This window comes from Pipistrellus kuhlii, unplaced genomic scaffold (genome assembly GCF_014108245.1).
Source record: "Pipistrellus kuhlii isolate mPipKuh1 unplaced genomic scaffold, mPipKuh1.p scaffold_m20_p_30, whole genome shotgun sequence".
Taxonomy (NCBI): Eukaryota; Metazoa; Chordata; class Mammalia; order Chiroptera; family Vespertilionidae; genus Pipistrellus; species Pipistrellus kuhlii.
The window spans coordinates 6151534-6170731 of NW_023425530.1; the positions used below are offsets into that span (position 1 = coordinate 6151534).

The window sequence follows — 19198 nt, forward strand, 5'->3', positions numbered from 1 at the left end:
ATACCACCCTACTAAAATTTTCTTAATTCAGGTACCTACTGCTTAATGGCAGTTATTCCTAAAAAGCAGATGCACACAAAACTGTGCATTTTGATCCTATAGTCCATTATTTTAAATGGGAGAGATTGTATTATAACTCTTCACCAATTTCCTGAAATATAACTAAAACCAATGAAAGATTTATGTGTCAGTAATAAAATATCATGTTAGAATATAAAATACTTAAAACATCACTTCCTATTGACTGCCAAATGAACATAGTTGTTAACAGTTGTTTGGTAAGAAGTCTACTCCATTGCTTACATTTCCAAGATTTTCTTTTTACTCAACTTTTGGAGGACTGCTCATTGTAGAAAAGAACCTTTGCTTTTGGAAAAATGTAGAAGGTCCTGAGGAAACAAGTTCAGGAGGAGCACACAATAATAAGGAATGACTGACATTGAGTGTGGTGTTATGATGCCCTCTCTTAGCACCAACAACATCTGAGACACACACTTTCCTTTGTTTTCACTTGGGATACTTTTTCTATTCATTGTTTTATTCGAAATCATGTATTTAGCTCAAGGTATAAACTTTTCCTGTGTAATCATGGGCCAGAAAATATTATATGGAGAGATACTCACATTTTGAAAAGTTTAGACATTATCACCACCCCCCATCCCCCACTTCATTCTACTGGGAAAAATTTAACTAGGAAGATAGTTTGTGGACTATAGCTCTTTCTCCCTTCCTTCCTTCCTTCCTTCCTTCCTTCCTTCCTTCCTTCCTTTTTTCTTTCCCTTCCTTCCTTTTCCTTCCTTCCTTCCTTCCTTCCTCCTTCCTTCCTTCCTCCTTCCTTCCTTCTTCCTTCCTTCCTTTCCTTCTTCCTTCTTCCTTCCTTCCTCCTTCCTCCTTCCTTCTTCATTCTTTCTTTCACTTTCCTTTCTTCCTTCCTTTCCTGTCCTCCTCTTCCTTCCTCCCTCCCTCCCTCCCTCCCTCCCTCCCTCCCTCTCTCCCTTCCTTCCTTCCTTCCTTCCTTCCTTCCTTCCTTCCTTCCTTCCTTCCTTCCTTCCTTCTTCCTTTCTTATTGAGGTAGCATTGGTTAACAACATTATATGTTATAATGTTACCATTATATATAATTCGATATAATTTAGCAATTTTGCTTCTGAGCATCTATCTGAAGAGTATAAAAAACAAGTTAAAAAAGCTATGTATACCCATATGTTCACTGCAGTACTAATTAAAATAGTCAAGATATGTAAATAACCTATGTGTCCATTGATGGATGAATTGATTAAGAAGATGTGGTACATATATGCAATGGAATACTATTCAGTCATAGAAAAGATTAAATATTGCCATTTGAAACATCAATCCTGAGAGTGTTAGGACATAAGTGAAATAAGTCAGACAGAAAAGGACAAAAATCATATGATTTTACCTGTTTTTCTTTAATCACTCACCTTTAGTTTTCTTATAATTGACTTAATTTTCTCTTTTCTGCTGTTGTTCCATCATCTTTTACCTGGGGAAGAGATAAAACTAAAATGATTGAAATGGCTAATAAGTAAATAAATAAATATTCAAGCATTTTTCTCAGTTTTTCTGGAAAATTTAAAGGAACATTCATGTACCTATAACCAATTATTCTTTTATGATATTGTTTTATCTTTTTATGCACACATAAACACACAAACACACTTTTACTTAATGTCAAATTTACAGACTTATATAATAAATGAAATTCATATAACACAAATTAAATCATTTTAAAGTGCATGATTCGGTGGCATTTAGTACATTTGCTACATGCAATCTTCCCCTCTATCTAGTTCTAAACCATTTTCATCTCCTCAAAGAAGACTCCATGTTCATTAGGTAGTCATTTCCCATCACCCACTCCAAGCTCCTGGCAACAACCAATCTACTGTCTGTCTCCACAGACTTATCTATACTGAATATTTCATATAAACAGAATTGTCCAATATATAACCCATTATATCTGCTATTATATCTGAAATTTTTTTACTTAGTTTAATGTTTTAGAGGGTCATTCATGTTATACCATTGTTATTGGTTGAATTCTATACCCTCAAAATTCATATGTTGAAATCCTAACCTCCAGGACCTCAGAACATGACTATACTTAGACAAAGGTTTTTTTTTTTTTGTGTGTGTGTGTGTTTTTTTTAAGAGGTTGTAAGTTAAAATAAGGACATTAGGATGAGCTCTAACACAATATGACTTGTGTCTTTACTCAAAGAATGGAGATAAGGGGTAATGTCAGCAAGATGGCAGGATAGGAAGCTCCAGACTTCCTTCCCCTCATGGATACATCAATTCAACAACAATACACGAGTCCATTTTTTGTGTGAAAAATCCAGAGGTGAGAGGCTACTGCACCCAACTGAGTATGACACCTGCCGCATTGAAGCCAGAAGGGAAATTCATGGCAGCATCTTGCCACAGGAGATGACTGAATTGTTCCGCCGGCATTCTAACAGTTTGAGGGTCTGCCTGAGGGACTGGGCTTTGTCTGCCTGAGAATGAGCACTGATGGAAAGGTGCCACAAGTTGGAAGGCACTGAGAACAAAGGGGATGGATTGGACCAGCACACTCACTCCCCATTGGCCTTTCTCCACTTCAGCACAGAGCAAATGAAGAACAAATGGTGCAGCCACTGTAGAAAACAGTACATAGTTTCCTCAAAAAATTAAAAATGGGCTTTGGCCAGAGTGGCTCAGTTGTTGAAGCATTGTCCCAGACACAGAAAGGTTGTGGGTTTGATTCCTGGTTAGGACACACACCTAAGTTGTGGATTCTATCCCCAGTCAGGGAGAGTATGGGAAATAGCCAATCAGTGTTTTGCCATCACACCTTTCTCTCCCTTCCCCTCTCTCTAAGCATGTCTTTGGGTGAGTATTAGAAAAAAAATTTAGCCGAAACTGGTTTGGCTCAGTGGATAGAGCGTTGGTCTGTGGACTGAAAGGTCCCAGGTTCAATTCCGGTCAAGGGCATGTACATTGGTTGTGGGCACATCCCTGGTAGGGGGTGTGCAGGAGGCAGCTGGTCGATGTTCCTCTCTCTATCCCTCTCCTTTCCTCTCTGTAAAAAAAAAAAAAAAAAAAATCAATAAAAAATATTTTTTTTAAAAAAGAAAAAAGTTTAAAAGAAATTAAAAATGGAACTACCTTATAACCCAGAGATTCCACTTTTGGGCACATATCTGAAGAAACCCAAAACACTAATTGAAAAAAGTATGTGCACCCTATGTTCATTGCAGCATTATTTACAGAAACCAAGATTTGGAAGATGCCAAAGTGTCCATCAGTAGATGAGTGGATAAGAAAGCTGTTGGTACATTTACACAATGGAAATCTATATGGCTATTAAAAAATAAGGGACATACTGAGAAGATAAGAACAATAGGGCTGTCTAATGTATAAGTTTTAGTGGGAAATAAGGTAGCTGTGGAGTAACATTCACATTTCAAACTTGTGCAATGGGATGGATGTAATTCCATTGAGAGAAAGACACCATGGAAAAGGATGGGATTAAGGTGAAGATTGTGAGTCATAAATTGGAAGGCTGAGTTTAAAGTATCTGGGTAATATCAAAGATGCCAAGTAACTGGAAATACTTCTCAAGTTCTCAGAGACAGACAAGAGTATGTGGCCATCATTTGCGTCTCTATGGTGACTGACTCTAAGGAATGAATTCTATCGCTTAGGAAGAAAGAATTTGATGAGAATTTAAATTGATCTGAACTCAATCCATTGGTTGAAGCTATAACTGAAACAAAGAGATAAAGCTAATGGAGCAAATGTAAATGGAGAAAGACACGGAGGAGGGGCATTTAAGTAGATTCTAGATAGGATAAGGATGAAGTGTTTCATGAGAAAGAGTGATAAATAGTATACGAAGTTTCTGGAAGGATTTTAGGTGGTTCGGAGATTATTGTAAACCTAAGAGATATTTGCTTTGGTGAAATGATGGGGGGAAAGAAGCCAAAATATATAAATTGAGGGAATGAATTTAAGGCAAGGAAAGGGCAACAAAGAAAAGTCAACTCTTGGCTGGTAGCTAGAAGGAAATGGTAGGCCAAGTGGTACATGTTTGTAAGATGAAAAAAAAAAAATCAAACATGTTGCTACAGCATTGGGAAGAATGCTTTTGAGAAGGTGAGGGAAGAATGAAGGGTATAAGTGTGGGAGAAAGACAAGAAGGGAGGAGGGAGAGAGAATGTGTGAACAATAGTGTAAGTATAATTGATAAGGCAAGAATGTTGGCATTCAAAGTGACGGTGAAAGTTGTCTTTAGAGAGAAGGGAAATGGTGTGAATGATATGGTAATGTGGAGAAGGTGCATGCTAATGTATGCGTGTTTGAGAGGGTGCAGTTCACAGAATCATCACAATGACTCGGATATTCTCTGTGGAATATGTGGCAAGAATATTTGCTGAGAAAGGGAGGGAGGTTAGAAGATTCAACAGTGAAACCAGTGCTTGTGGAGCATGGGTGAACAGGTGAAAGATATACAGGACTTTCTGGGAGTATATAAGGATCCTTTATAAAAAAATTATTTTGAAATACGTTTTTATTATTTGAGAGAGAGTGAGGAAAGTAGAGGAATATAGAACTAGAAACATTGATCAGGTGCCTCCTGCATGCTCCCTACAGGGGATCAACCCTGCAACTCAGGGTTGATACCCAGTAGTTAAACCAGGGATTTCTTGGTTCATGGATCAATGCTCAACCACTGAGCCACAGTATGTGGTCATAGTAGGCTCCTTTAAATGGGAAAGAAAACTCAAGAAGTTTAATGGAAAATGGAAGAGGTGAGAGACTGTAAGAGAACTTTCTATGTCTAAAAAAAAAAATTGTAAAAAGAACTTGGTAAATCTTAACAATTGGTGGTTCTTAGAAATCATTGCTGTGAATTATTCCATGCAATGATGGCTTTTCCTTCCTGGTTTTACAGGAGAGTGCTGGACATATTAGGCAGATTCCTTAAGTCTAAAATGCTAGCTAACACTTATTTCCATTTATTTCTTAAATATGTACATAATTTCCCCCATTTTTGTTGTATGGTGCTGAGTGACTACGAGATAGAGGTAGATGAAGAATAAGATAATGTGCCTCTAAGTGGAACAGGCATTCCTGCCTCAAGCATTGATTCTTGCTAATTTAGCTAACCATGCATGGCACACAACAGGTGTTCAATAAGAGTGCTAATGTGTAAAAGTCAAAATGAACACAGTTCCTCAGGAGTAAGATCAAAATATATTATTTTCTAAGTGAGACCATTGCAAATGGTTAAGGAATCAAAGAGTAAATTCAGTGGAAGCCATCCTCGGGCATCATCTGCTATATGCCCATGTCATCCCGTGTGTTGGGCATAAGGTACTCTATCAATTAGTGAAGTGCTCTGGGAGCAATGCATGACCTTACCACACTGTGTCTAGGGGCATCCGACAGGAGTCCGCTGGAGAGGGTGTGCTGCTCAGACTCTGCTTTGGTTTTCCTGACCCCTTCCCACCATTTCCTGTATTGTTGGCGGACCTGCAAGGCAAAGCATGTTCTGAGTCAGCTCTCTGAGAGCGGTAAGAATGGAAAGAGTCATGGGCGGGAGGTGGACAGTGGTACCTGCTGGCTGAGGAGACAGTACACCAGGAAGATGAAGACGCCCTGCAGGCTGTTGATGATGGTGAAGAGATAGGCCATGGCGAGAGCAGCTGGACCCACCTGCAGGATTCCCAGACACCACGTGCAACCCAAGATGAAGAGCTGAGCTATCGCTTTAAATGTCAGCATCCTGGGTAGGAGGAGAAGAGAGGCCCATGGTGCGCCCAGAGCAACAGAATCAAGGCCATTCTCATCTCCACCCAATGAATGCTCCTGCCTTCTCCTAAGGGTCATGAGTTCACAGACAGAGTTGTGTTCAGCTTTGACCTTGACTGTCAATGATTCTCTACAATAGAAATGCTACTTGGGTCCAGAATGACATTTTGATTGAATTGAGTAGGGTTGTGACACTTCATAATGTAAGTTTCAAAAAAAAATATAATGCTCCCTGGTGATGCCTAATTTTATTCATCCAACATTACCGAGTGTGTTCAGTGCATCAGACTGTGTGCTGGGGCCTGGGCATTAAAAGTAACAGAGGCAAGATTTGTATTTTTTAAAAGTTCACAGTCTATCCCAATGACTAACACAATGGAATAATGACATGCAAAATGTAAAAAGGACACTGGAGAGGGGTGAGAAGGAGCCTGACTGAGAGTGGGTATGGAAGTGTAGAGGGGTTGTGGGAAGAGTCACAGATTTTCCTAAGTGCACACAGGTTCTCTGTACTTTAATTGTAGGACTGCTGACAAAAGCCCAACAACCAATGTCAATCCTTCCTGTGGCTGAGGGAGGAACAAGATGGGATTAGAGACAGAACATTGCAGCTGGGAAGTCAGCAGCCCACCACTGAGTCCAAGCTGGCTGCCATTGGAGGACAACTGCATCTCTTTACTCTGGGTTCCCTCTGAAGATCCAGAGAAGGGATGTCAGGGCTTCCGAGACACATGGATATGCCCTTGGGACTACACATGTCTGTGGGATTGTCACCCTCATCTCCATTTTACCTTGTATTCTTTTAAAAAAATATTTTATTGATCTTTTTAGAGAGAGAAAGGGAGAGAGATAGAGAGCTAGAAACATCTATGAGAGAGAGTCATCGATCAGCTGCCTCTTGCACACCCCCTACTGGGGATGTGCCGGCAACTAAGGTACATGCCCTTGACCAGAATTGAACCTGGGACCCTTCAGTCCGCAGGCTGATGCTCTATCCACTGAGCCAAACTGGTTTTGGCTTACCTTGTATTCTTGAGGGTGGACACATCACTGTTGAGCGAAGAGAGTTTGCTTTTCAAAATCCAGAGGGTCATCAGAAAGAAAGCTAGATTGACCTTCAGGAAAACACACAAGGTTTAGTGAATATAATTTTAGTTTGTTATCTCTAGCCTAGCCTGTTCAACAGAAATTCCACACTTAAGTAGTTTTCATATTTAGTAACAGTGCTAGAGCTTGTAGTTAAAAAAAAAAAGTATTTTATTGAGTTTTTCAGAGAGGAAGGTAGAGGGATAGAGAGCCAGAAACATCGATGAGAGAGAAACATCCATCAGCTGCCTCCTGCACATCCCCTACCAGGGATGTGCCCCAAATCAAGGTATAGGCCCTTGACCGTAATCGAACCTGAGACCCTTGAGTCTGCAGGCTGATGATGCTTTATCCACTGAGCCAAACTAGTCAGGGCGAGCTTGTAGTTTTAGGAGCAGTCTCAGAAAACCAAAGCAAACACAAGACAACGCAGGAACATTCTTGCTCATGTCATCCTCCTGCCTCTTCGCCTCTTTATAAGTCTAATGACCCTCCACTGAGCATTAAGGATGCTCTGATGTCTTTACTCACAAAGAGGATGGTGCAGACTGGTCCAAGGAAGCCCCATATAAATCCCTTTTCTCGGTGGAGCCAGCAGCTATGAAAGAGGGAGAATTAAAAATGCATTGGTCCTTAGAAATGGAGAACAATTATTCAAATTCATTCATTAATTCATTCATCATTTATCAGCAAACATTGAGTGTCTCTGCTGTGATAGGCTCTGTGGTTGGCTCTGAAGATACCCTCGTGAAGAAAGTAAGCATGGCCTTCAATCCCACACATCTCACAGACACACAATGAGACCCCCTGCAACAAAACGAAAATGGGATTGCTCTATCCACTGAGCAAAACCAGCTAGGGCTGAGTTTTTTAACTTTTGGCTTTTTTGAGTCGTAGCTCACATACTAAAACATTCACTCATTTAAACTGTATAGTTCCGTGATCTTTAAAATATTCATAGAATTGCTCTAGCTTATTTGGCTCAGTGGATAGAGTATCGGCTTGCAGACTGAAAGGTCCCGGGTTCGATTCCAGTCAAGGACACATGCCCGAGTTGCAGGCTCAATCTGCAGTAGGGGGCCTGCAAGAGGCAGCCAATCAATGATTCTCTCTCATCATTGATGTTTCTATCTCTCTCTCCCTCTCCTTTCTTCTCTGAGATCAATAAAAATATATTAAAAAAATTTAGTGTTCCCGAAACCGGTTTGGCTCAATGGATAGAACGTTGGCTTGGGGACTGAAAGATCCCGGGTTCGATTCCGGTCAAGGGCATGTACCTTGGTTGCGGGCATATCCCCAGAGGGTTGTGTGCAAGAGGCAGCTGATCGATGATGACTCTCTCTCATCGATGTTTCTAACTCTCTATCTCTCTCCCTTCCTCTCTGTACAAAATAAATAAAATATATTAAAAAAAATTTAGTGTTGTGCGATCATCACCACAATCTAACTTTAGAACATTTCCAACTCCTCCAAAAGAAACTCATTCCTACTGACAGTCACTCCTCATTCCTGCTTCTATGTACCCCCCCGCCCAGCATGGCCCCACGGCATCATTAATCTACTTTCTGTCTCTATGGATTTGCCTATTTTGAACATAAATCGAATTGTACAATACGTGGTATTTTATGACTGGGTTCTGTCACCGAGCATGTTTTCAATCAAGCTTCAACCATGTTGCAGTATATTTTTTATGGCTGAATAATTTTTTAAAAATTATTATTATTATTTTTGTTGTTATTACTCACCCAATGATATTTTTCTATTGGTTTTTTTTTTTGGGGGGGGGGATAGTGGAAAAGAGAGGGAAAGACAGAGAAATATTGATGTGAGAGAAAACACATCAAATGGTTGCCTCCTTCATGCACACCAGACTAGGGCCAGGGAGGAGCCTGCAACCAAGGAATTAACCTAGGATCCTTTGGTCCCAGGCAGATACTCTATCCACTTAGCCAAACCGACTAGGGCTGTCTTTTTATTTTAACTGTTTAACCTAATTGCAGTGAAGTAACATCTGATTTTGATGTTTTTGATTTTCATTTTCCTAATGACTAACTATGTTGACCAACTTTTCATACACTCACTGGTCATTTACATATCTTGGAAGAAATGTCTATTCAAATCTGTCCATTATCATTTATTTATTTATTATTTAAAAAATATATTTTATTGATATTCTACAGAGAGGAAGAGAGAGAGATAGAGAGCCAGAAACGTCGATGAGAGAGAAACATCGACCAGCTGCCTCCTGCACAACCCCCACCGGGGATGTGCCCGCAACCAATGTACATGCCCTTGAACGGAATCGAACCTGGAACCTCTCAGTCCGCAGACCGACGCTCTACCACTGAGCCAAACCGGTTTTGGCTTCATTTATTTATTTTTTATTTTATTTATTTAAATCTTAATTTTAAAAAATATATTTTATTGATTTTTTTACAGAGAAGAAGGGAGAGGAATAGAGATTTAGAAACATTGATGAGAGAGAAACATCGACCAGCTGCCTCCTGCATACCCCTACTGGGGATGTGCCTGCAACCAAGGTACATGCCCTTGATTGGAATAGAATCTGGCACCTTTCAGTCCGCAGGCCGACACTCTATCCACTAAGCCAAACTGGTTTCGGCTAAATCTTAATTTTTAAAAAATTGATTTCAGAGGGGAAAGGAGAGGGAAAGAGAGATAGAAACACCATGATGAGAGAGAATCATCAGTCAGCTGCCTACTGCACACTCCACACTAGGGATCAAGCCTACAACCCAGCCATGTGCCCTGACATGGGATAAAACCCAGGACCCCCTGGTTTCCAGGCCGACACACCTTTGTTATACCTTTGTTATTTATGGAGAGTTTTAGAGACATTCTTAAGTATTATAAATTAGAAGGCCAGTGCATGACATTTGTGCACTGGCAGTGGGAGGGAGGGGTGTCCCTCAGCCCAGCTTGTGTCCTCTTGCAGTCTGGGATCCCTTGGGGAACATCTGACTGCTGGTTTAGGCCTACTCCCGGTTTAGGCGGGAGAGGTTCCAGCCACCATTGCTGCACTTGCCAGCTGTGAGCTTGGCTTCTGGCTGAGCGGTACTCCCCCTGTGGGAGCGCACTGACCACCAGGGGCCAGTTCCAGGGTTGAGCATCTGCCTCCTGGTGGTCAGTGCGCATCATAGCGACTGCTCATTCTGCTGTTTGGTCGATTTGCATATTAGCCTTTTATTATATAGGATAGCTATCAGAAAGATGCCCTAACCATCATCACTTATTATCTCTATTCATATGATCTGTCATAAGCAGAATGCTATGTTGGTTTCACAAAGCCATGGTCATGGTGAAGAAGAAAGAGAAATGGGAATGTGCCCTTACCGAGCAGGTGTTCCATAAAGGTGAGGCCTGGACGCTGCAGAAATGGCCACAATCACAGCTGGGACTCCGTAGCCCACAGGGAACATGAACTTCTTCATGAACCTGCTCACCTTGGAGTAGTTGGACACCGTCAGGTTGCGTGTGGTGAGGAAGAGGTGCAGGCCCTCCAGCAGCATCCAGGTGAAGGAGGCCAGGTAGAGATAGTGTAAGGCACCCGCGATGACTGCGCACAGCACCTGGGGGAGGAGTGAGAGTCACCAGGTGTAATTATCAGGGTGGAGCATGGCCCCAGGACCTCTCCTATACCTTGCCATTTGGGAGAACTCTGCTGTATATGAAGGAATTGTCCAAAGAAGGTGTGAATTCTATTTGTCAGTCAATGTAAAATTGGCTACTTACTCCTCTAACCTTCCACAAACCCAAAGTCATTTTATTAAGGTGTCCAATGCAAGTGAATTCCTTATTTCATTGTAAGGGCATGCATCCTTTGGGACAGTGTCAGTACCTTGTTCTCAGTTCTGTCGATGGCTGTGAGGAAGAGCAGGTGGGCCAGGAAGAGGCAGAGCGAGAGCTGCAGGTGGAGTGAGGTGCTGGTGTTCTGGATGGCTTTGCACAGCAGGAAGGTGAGGGCCGCCAGGAGGAGGCACAGCAGAGAGAGGCTCAGCCCCACGTAGGTGATCACAGCCAGGGCGGGATCCTCCTCCTGGGACCCAGCAAAGAGAGAGAGAGCAGTCACACTCTCCTAATCTGGGTTAATGCCACTACTACCATTTTCAGTTTTGGGCAGGGTACAACACAATTAGGAGTGGAGGAGCCAGGTAAATTTGTGATGTTTATGGATACTGTTAGAATTCTAGAGGGTCCTGAACTGATTAACTCAGACCCTGTAAACATTGATGGATAAGAGAGTCCTCATTCCAGACCAAGCCCTGGAACTTATAGGCTTGATTTTCTTCTTTTAAATGTATTTTATTGTGTGTGTGTGTGGGTTTTTTTTTTTTTTTTTTTTTTTTTTTTTTTTTTTTTTTTTTTACAGAAAGGAAGAGAGAGAGATAGAGAGTTAGAAATATCGATGAGAGAGAATCATCAATCAGCTGCCTCTTGCACACTGGAGATGTGCCCACAACCAAGGTACATGCCCTTGACTGGAATCAAACTTGGGACCTTTCAGTCCGCAGACCAACGCTCTATCCACTGAGCCAAACCGTTTTTGGCTTGATTTTCTTTTTTGACCAAGCTTATATGTTATCATGTGATAGTCACAGAGGCACATGGCTCCATGTTGAGCATCATCCTCCATCCCCATGAAGTGATACTGTGTGACAGAGTCTGTATCCAGAGACTCGATGTCCAGGGATCAACTCCCCTACTTGGACTTACTCACATCCCTGCAACACCTGTTCCTTATAGATTTAGATCCTTGGTTAAACAAGGAAAAGTACTGATGATGGTGGTAGCTTAAAATTCCAGCCTAATTTTTTATTATTTATTTTAAAAATATATTTGTATTGATTTCAGAAAATAAGGAAGAGGGGGGGGGGAGAGAGAGAGAGAGAGAGAGAGAGAGAGAGAGAGAGAGAGAGAGAGAGAGAGAGAGAGAGAGAGAGAGAGAGAAAGAAACATCAATGATGAGAGAGAATCATTGATTGGCTACCTCCTACCAGGGACTGAACCTGAAATCTGGGCTTGTGTCTTTGACCAGAATAAAAACCAGGACTCTTTAGTCCTTACACTAATGCTCTAGTCACTGAGCCAAAGTGGCTAGGGCTCCTGCCTATTTTTCAAAGATTAAAAATTTTCCTGCCTAATTTTTCAAATTATCTTAAATCTATAAGGGGATAGATTTAAAAAATTAATTTCAGTGTAAGTAGGTGAGAGAGAGAAAGAGGGATGGCAAGAGAGAAAAACAGAAATGTGAATATGATAAAGGAAATGGAGGACAGCAATCCTCAGATGAGATGCTTGTGGACAATCCAGCTGCACCATGTTTATTTGTTGACACACATAAATTGAAGAATAATAAATTATGTGTGTTTTTTTAAGTGCAACATGCATGGGAATTTATTACAACACAATAGACAGTGAACAAAGTCCCTTCTCAAGGCTCTCACCTGCGTATCATAGTGGGCCATGAGGACAGCAAAGCTGCTGAGGTGGCTGCATTGGCAGGTGGTGCTGGTATCTCCGGTGCCCATCATCCAGCAGCCTTCGGTGGACCAATGACCACTTCCATTCTGGCCAGGATCCCAGAAGACACAGAACACCTTCTGCCTTGGTCCTGGGGTCACTAACTGTAGGGACAGGGCAAGGTGTGAGCTGGTGGTTCTGGTGCTCAGAAATGCTGACCCAAATCCTGCTGGTGATGGGCTTTCCTAGGAAGATGATGCACCTGTGGGAGAGCCCCTGACCCCCAAGACTGTGTTCAGAACTCAGGCCTCTTCACAGCCCTGTTTCACCAGCACTCACGTGGTTGAAGACCAAGGTGACTGGGGAGCTGAGGTTCTGAGTGTCCTTATTGCTCACAAAGATGGAGATGACATCTGAGAGCAGTACAGGGGAGACTTTCTCATTCAGAGCTGACTGCTTCTCAGTTTCCAGGACCAGGGGGGCCCCAACCAGCAACTTGCCCATCCCTGGAGAGGAGAAAAGGCCCACCACAGAAGGGCCTACAGACAAGGACAAGGTTGACATCTTGGTGTGCCCCAAAGACCCACTTCCTTCTGGGATGCATTCTTCCCTTTGATTCACAACAGCCCATACTTCCCTTAATATTTAATTCTCTGTCACATCCTTAGGTGTCTTGTTCCATGGTTAAGTCTCATTGACCTCTCCATATTAGTCATTACCTGAGCCACCTGAGTCCTGCACCACATCCCAGTTCACCAGCATCGTTGTATCTTTAGTACTCAGGGTGACATTCTTGTCTCCTTTCTCCTTCACCTCCAGGAACAGTTCTATGAATTGTAGGAGTTACATAAGGGAGTTAGATTAGTAACTGTGCCAGCAGTTGTAGCTATAATACCACTATTATGTATAGATATCTTTTATATATATATACTAGTGACCCATTGCACAACATTAGTGCAGGGGGTGGGGGTGTACCTCAGCTCAGCCTGCACCCTCTCCAATCTGGGACCCCTCGGGGGCTGTCTGACTGTCGGTTTAGGCCCAATCCAGCCATCGGACATCTGTTTGCAATCTGGGACCCCTGGCTCCTAACTGCTCACCTGACTGTTTGCTTGCCTGATTGCCCCTAACAACTCTGCCTGCCAGCCTGATTGCCCCCAACGGCTACCCCCTTTTGGCCTGATCACCCCTAACTGTTCCCTTGCTGGCCTGTTCACCTCCAATTGTCCCCCATGCTGGCCTGCTATCCCCCAACTACCTCCCCCCCCATGTCCTGATTGCCCCCAACTGCCTTCCCTGCCAGAGAGCTTGCTCCATTTGCCTCCCCTACCAGCCTGCTTGCCCCCAACTTCCCCTCCCCCTCGCCAGCCTGATCACCCCTAACCACCTCTGCTTCCTCAGCCCCACCACCATGGCTTTGTCCAAAAGGACATCTGGAAGGTCTCCAGGTCTAATTAGCATATTACTCTCTTATTAGTATAGACCAGTGTTTCCCAACCTTCTCTCATGATGAGAATCACCTGGTGGAGTTGTTAAAACACAGATTCCTGAATCCCAACTAAGAAGTGCTAAACTAGAATTTTTGAGAACATATAGGTAAAATTGCATACCTAACTTAGTGCTCTGTATATAAAATCTGTCTTAGAGCACTAGTTAAGTATACAATTTTACCTATATGTTCCCAAAAATTCTAGTTTAGCACTTCTTAGTTGGGATTCAGGAATCTGTGTTTTAACAACTCCATCAGGTGATTCTCATCATGAGAGAAGGTTGGGAAACACTGGTATAGACTAATGGCCCGGTGCACAAAATCCGTGCACAGGGGAGGGGTGTCCTTCAACCCGGCTGCACCCTCTTCAATCTGGGACATCCTTCTTGCAATCTGGGACCTCTGGCTCCTAACTGCTCACCTGCCTGCCTGCCTGATCTCTGCCTGCTGGCTTGATCTACCCCAACTGCCCCTTTTCTGGCCTGATCATTCCTAACTGCCTTTCCCTGCTGGACTGATTGTCCCCATCTGCCCTCCCTGCCAGCCTGATCACCCTCAATTGAACCCCCACCGGCCTGCTCATCCCCAACTGCCATCCTCCACTGACCATCTTGCCCCCAACTGCCCTCCTTGCCAGCCTGCTCACCCCTACCTGCCCACCCCCTTTCCCTGCTGCCTGCTCACCCCCACTGCATTTCCCCTGCCGTCCTGCTCACCCCCAACTGCCCCTGCCACTGGCCTGCTTGCCCCCAACTGCTTCCCCCACCACCAGCCTGAGTGCCCCTAACTGTCTCTGTCTTGGCCCCACCACCATGGCTTTGTCTGGAAGGATGTCCAGAGGTCTCCCAGCATATTATCATTTTATTAGTATAGATTTTGTTTCACTATATACAAAATGTTATCTGTAATATTATTATAGGTATACCAAATAATGTCATATATATTCTATATAATAAAGAGGTAATAGCAAGTTGACTGTCACTCCAACACACAAGATGGCCGCTCCCATCTGGTCAAAGATGGCTGCGCCATATGGACACAAGATAGCCACCACAAGATGGCCAGCAGGGGAGGGCAGTTGAGGGTGATCAAGCCTGAAAGGGAGGACAGTTGGCAGTGATCAGGCCAGCAGGAGAGGGAAGTTAGGGGTGACTGGGCTGGCAGAGGAGGGCAGTTGGGGACAATGAGGCCTGCAGGTGAAAGACAGTTGGGGAGACCAAAGCCTGCAGCACAGAGCAGTTGCGGGGGGCAGCCCTGCATGGGTGGGCAGCTGAGGGGGACCAGACCAGCAGGGGACAGTTAGGGGAGACCAGGCAGGCAGGGGAAGGCAGTTGTTGGTGACCAGGACAGCAGAGGAGGGCAGTTAGGGGCAATCAGGTTAGTAGGGGAGCAGTTAGGCTTTGATCAGATTAGCAGTGAAGTGGTTAGGGGAAATCAGGCAGGCAGGCAGGCTAGTGGTTGGGAGCAAGCAGTCCTGGATTGTAAGAGGGATGTCCGACTATTCATTTAGGACCAGTCCTGGTGGGATTGGGCCTAAACGGGCAGTTGGACATCCCTTGAAGGGTCCCAGATTGGAGAGGGTGCAGGCTGGGCTGAGGGACATATCTCTCCCCGCCCCCTCCCCGAATAATTTCATGCACTGGCCTCTAGTATTATAATAAGACACATATTTTATATATGTAATAATGATATGTATACCAATCTGAATTTTCAAAGGATTATCAGAGAAGCTACAAATTATATAAACTGAATGAAATAAAAAAAATTCCTACAGACCCATGAACTATAAAAGTAACTGAAGAAGTAGAATCTGAACAGACCTGTTATAAGTAAGAAGATCAAATCTGTAATAAAAACTTTCTAAGTGAAAAGTTCAGACCTGAATTCAACTAACCACTTAAGGAAAAGTTAACACAAATTCTTATACACTCCTAAAAAATAGAACGAAAAGGAACACTGAATAATTTTATGAGGCCACAATTACTCTAAAAACCAAACTAGAAAAAGACATCAAAAGAAAACAAAACTCTAGACCATTAACTCTTATGAACATATATGCAAAAATCTTCAACATAATATTAGGAATAAAGTTATCCAAAAAGGCATAAGACTTGTCCACTGAAAACTACAAATATTGTTAATGAAATTTAAAAACCCTAAACAAATGGAAAGGAATCCTGTGACTATGAATTGGGAGACTTAATATTTTAAATATGGCAAGATTCCCAAAAGTGATCTGCAGATTCAATGCAATACTAACAATATTCCAAAAGCATATATATATGTATTTTGCAAAAATGGAAAAGCTCATCCTAAAATTTATATGGTATTGCAAGAGGCCCTAATATCCAAACAATATTGAAAATGAAAAAAAAAAAAAAGTTGGAGAACTCAAACTTCCTGATTTCAAAATTTATTACTAGTGGCTGATGAACAAGAACAGACCCAGAGATAAGGAGCCCTGGGTCAGACTGTTGGACCTTAAAGAGAGAATGAGATAAAAGGGAGAGGACAAAAGGCCTGATCCCACCAGGACTGGGCCTAAATGGATAGTCGGACATCCCTCTCACAAGGACTTGTGTACATACATATGAGCCTAACCAGTGGTCAAGGACAATAGGGGTTTGGGGGCATGAATGGGGAGGGGTTGGGGATTGGAATGGGGGGTTGAGGACAAATATGTGATACCTTAATCAATATAGAAAAAAAAACACAACAAAACCCAAAGACAAAAAAAACCCCAAAATGTATTACTAGTATACAATAACCAGAGCAGTATGGTACTACCGTATGAGTAGACACATAAACCAACAAAATAAAATTGAGAGTTTAGAAATAAACCCATTCATTTATGGTCAACCAATTTTCAACATACCCTTCAACGAGGGAAAGAATAGTCCCTTCAGCAAATGGTCTGTGCATAGCCAGATGCCCCAGCACAAGCGAAAAAAGGAAGATGGACTCACTCCTCACACAATACATAAAAATTGGGTCAAAATGGATCAAAGACCTACATTTAAGAGCTACAAATAGAGCAGTTAGGCCCAGGCCCTGTAGTTCAGTGATTGACCCAGGAACCAAGAGACAGCCTCCTCCCCCTCCTGTTTGATTCCTGTCAGGGCACATGCCTGGGTGCAGGCTGTCCCTTGTGGGGGTGTGCAGGAGGCAGCCAGTCAATGATGTTTCTCTCTTCCTATCCCCCTCCCTTCCACTCTCTAAAAAATTCAATAAAAACATTAAAAATAAAATAAAAATAGAAGTTAGTAGAAAACACAGGAGTAAATCTTCATGACTTGTGATTTGGCAATCAATACTTAGATAAAACACAAAATGTACAATAAAAGAAAAAATAAATAAAATGAGCTTTATAAAAATTCCACACATCTATAATACTTAATAATCTGCTTACTATGTAATAATGCAAAGAAAGTGCAAAGAATCTATAGGATGGGAAAACATATTAGCAAATCACTTGTCTCATAAGGGTCTACTAGCAAATACGTAAAGAACACTTAATACTAAATAACAAAAAGCCAAACAGCCCAATTAAAAAGTAGGCAAAGGACTTGAACAGACATTTACCCAAAAAAGATACACAAATGTTCAACAATCACTTAAAAAGATATTAAATATTACTAGTCATTAGGAAAATGTAAATCAAAACCCTAATGCAAGCATGTCAAACTCAAAGGCTAACATAGGCCAAATAAACAAGGTTTAAGTTTATGTGGGCCGCAGAAAAAAACAAAAACTTCAATTTTCAATGTATAATAGCATTATTACATTTAAGCAGGTTATTTTTACTTCACAGCAAAAATATTCCAATTTCCACTTTTCTTGGAAATTTTGATGTTTGTCACCAATTTTCCATTTACGTAGTTTTACTACCACTTGATTTCGATAGGGACATGCTGAATGCAAAGGGCTGAAATAAATGATTAATCATTAACATAAAATAATAGAACATTTTTAATAAAAATCAATATTTTTCCTTGAACATTAGCTTACCGGACTCTGAATAACAGCACAAATTAATAGGCTTAACACAAATAAACCTATTTTTCTTGTTCTCTGAAAGCGAAATATTTCCTGTTGCGCATACCAAACAAGTCAGTAAAAGACTAATGACTTGGCAATCGGCTGCTAAAATATTCGCTGCTGGTGTCAGTGGAGAGAAAAGATGCGCCTGTGTGTAAGGCATGTAAGGGAAATGAATGCAACACGATTATAGTAATCAGTCATAGCAAACGTTGTAGTTCATTATTAATCATTATGTATAACAGGATATTGTAAAAATTAGGTTACAAAGTTTTTATTAAAACTTTTTGTTTACGAACCACTATATTGGCTGAACCACAAAAATATTTGTTGAGGGCCACATGTGGCCTGTGGACAGAGAGTTTGACATGCTTGCCCTAATGAAATATCACCTGACACACTAGAAAGGCTTTAATAAGACAAAAATAAAATGGAAGTGAGATGTTTTGCTGGGCATGTAAGGAATGGAACCCTCACACATTGCTGGGGGTGGAGGGCACAGCCATTTTGGAAATCTGTTTGGTGGCTTCTAAAGTTTGGACATATAATTAGCATATCACTCAGCAATTCCACTCCTTCATATGGGCCCAAAGAAGCGAAACAGTTATTCATACAGAAATGAGTACACCAAAATCATAAAAGTCAAAGGGTGGCAACAACCCAATGTCCATAAATGGATGAATGGATAAACAAAAGGTGGTGCATACATGCAGTGGAATAGTGTTCAACCATATGATATATGCTACCACATGGATGACCTTGTAAACAGTATGCTACGTGAAAGAAGCTAGACTATAAGGTCAGGTATTGTATGATTCTATTTATATGAAATGCACAGAATCGGCTAATTCATGGAGACAGAAAACAGATAAATTCTTGCTAAGGACTGAGGGAGGGAGAAATGAGAAGTTCACTTCTCGGATGATGAAAACCCTTTAGAAATAGAGGTGGTGGCCTGGCGGGTGTGGCTCAGTGGTTGAGCATCAACCCATGAACCAGGAGGTCATAGATGGATTTCAGATCAGGACACATGCCTAGCTTTCTGGCTCAATCTCCAGTGCAGAAGGCAGCCACTATTAAAATATATATATATATATATATATATATATTTAAAAATATTTTTATTGATTTCAGAGAGGAAAGGAGAGGGAGAGAGAGTCAGAAACAACACAATGAGAGAGAATCATTGACTGGCTGCCTCCTGCATGACCCCCATTGGGGATCAAGCCCACAACCCAGGAACGTGCCCTTGACCGGAATCAAACCCAGAACCCTTCAGTC

The 19198-nt window shown here is 42.0% G+C and overlaps 1 protein-coding gene across 1 annotated transcript in view; it reads right to left on the bottom strand.

Moving 5' to 3' along the window:
• Positions 1–1441: 1441 nt before the first annotated feature.
• The window catches only part of LOC118731457 (adhesion G protein-coupled receptor E2-like), a 348765-nt gene continuing 331008 nt past the window's right edge, over positions 1442–19198 (bottom strand). The window contains exons 14-23 of the mRNA XM_045589287.1: positions 13110–13217; positions 12730–12929; positions 12375–12554; positions 10769–10966; positions 10264–10499; positions 7441–7507; positions 6847–6938; positions 5629–5797; positions 5434–5544; positions 1442–1507 (exon numbers count right to left, since the gene is read on the bottom strand). Of these exons, the coding sequence (XP_045445243.1) occupies positions 1457–1507; positions 5434–5544; positions 5629–5797; positions 6847–6938; positions 7441–7507; positions 10264–10499; positions 10769–10966; positions 12375–12554; positions 12730–12929; positions 13110–13217 (1412 nt within the window). The 3' untranslated portion in view covers positions 1442–1456. The remainder of the gene's footprint in view (positions 1508–5433; positions 5545–5628; positions 5798–6846; positions 6939–7440; positions 7508–10263; positions 10500–10768; positions 10967–12374; positions 12555–12729; positions 12930–13109; positions 13218–19198) is intronic.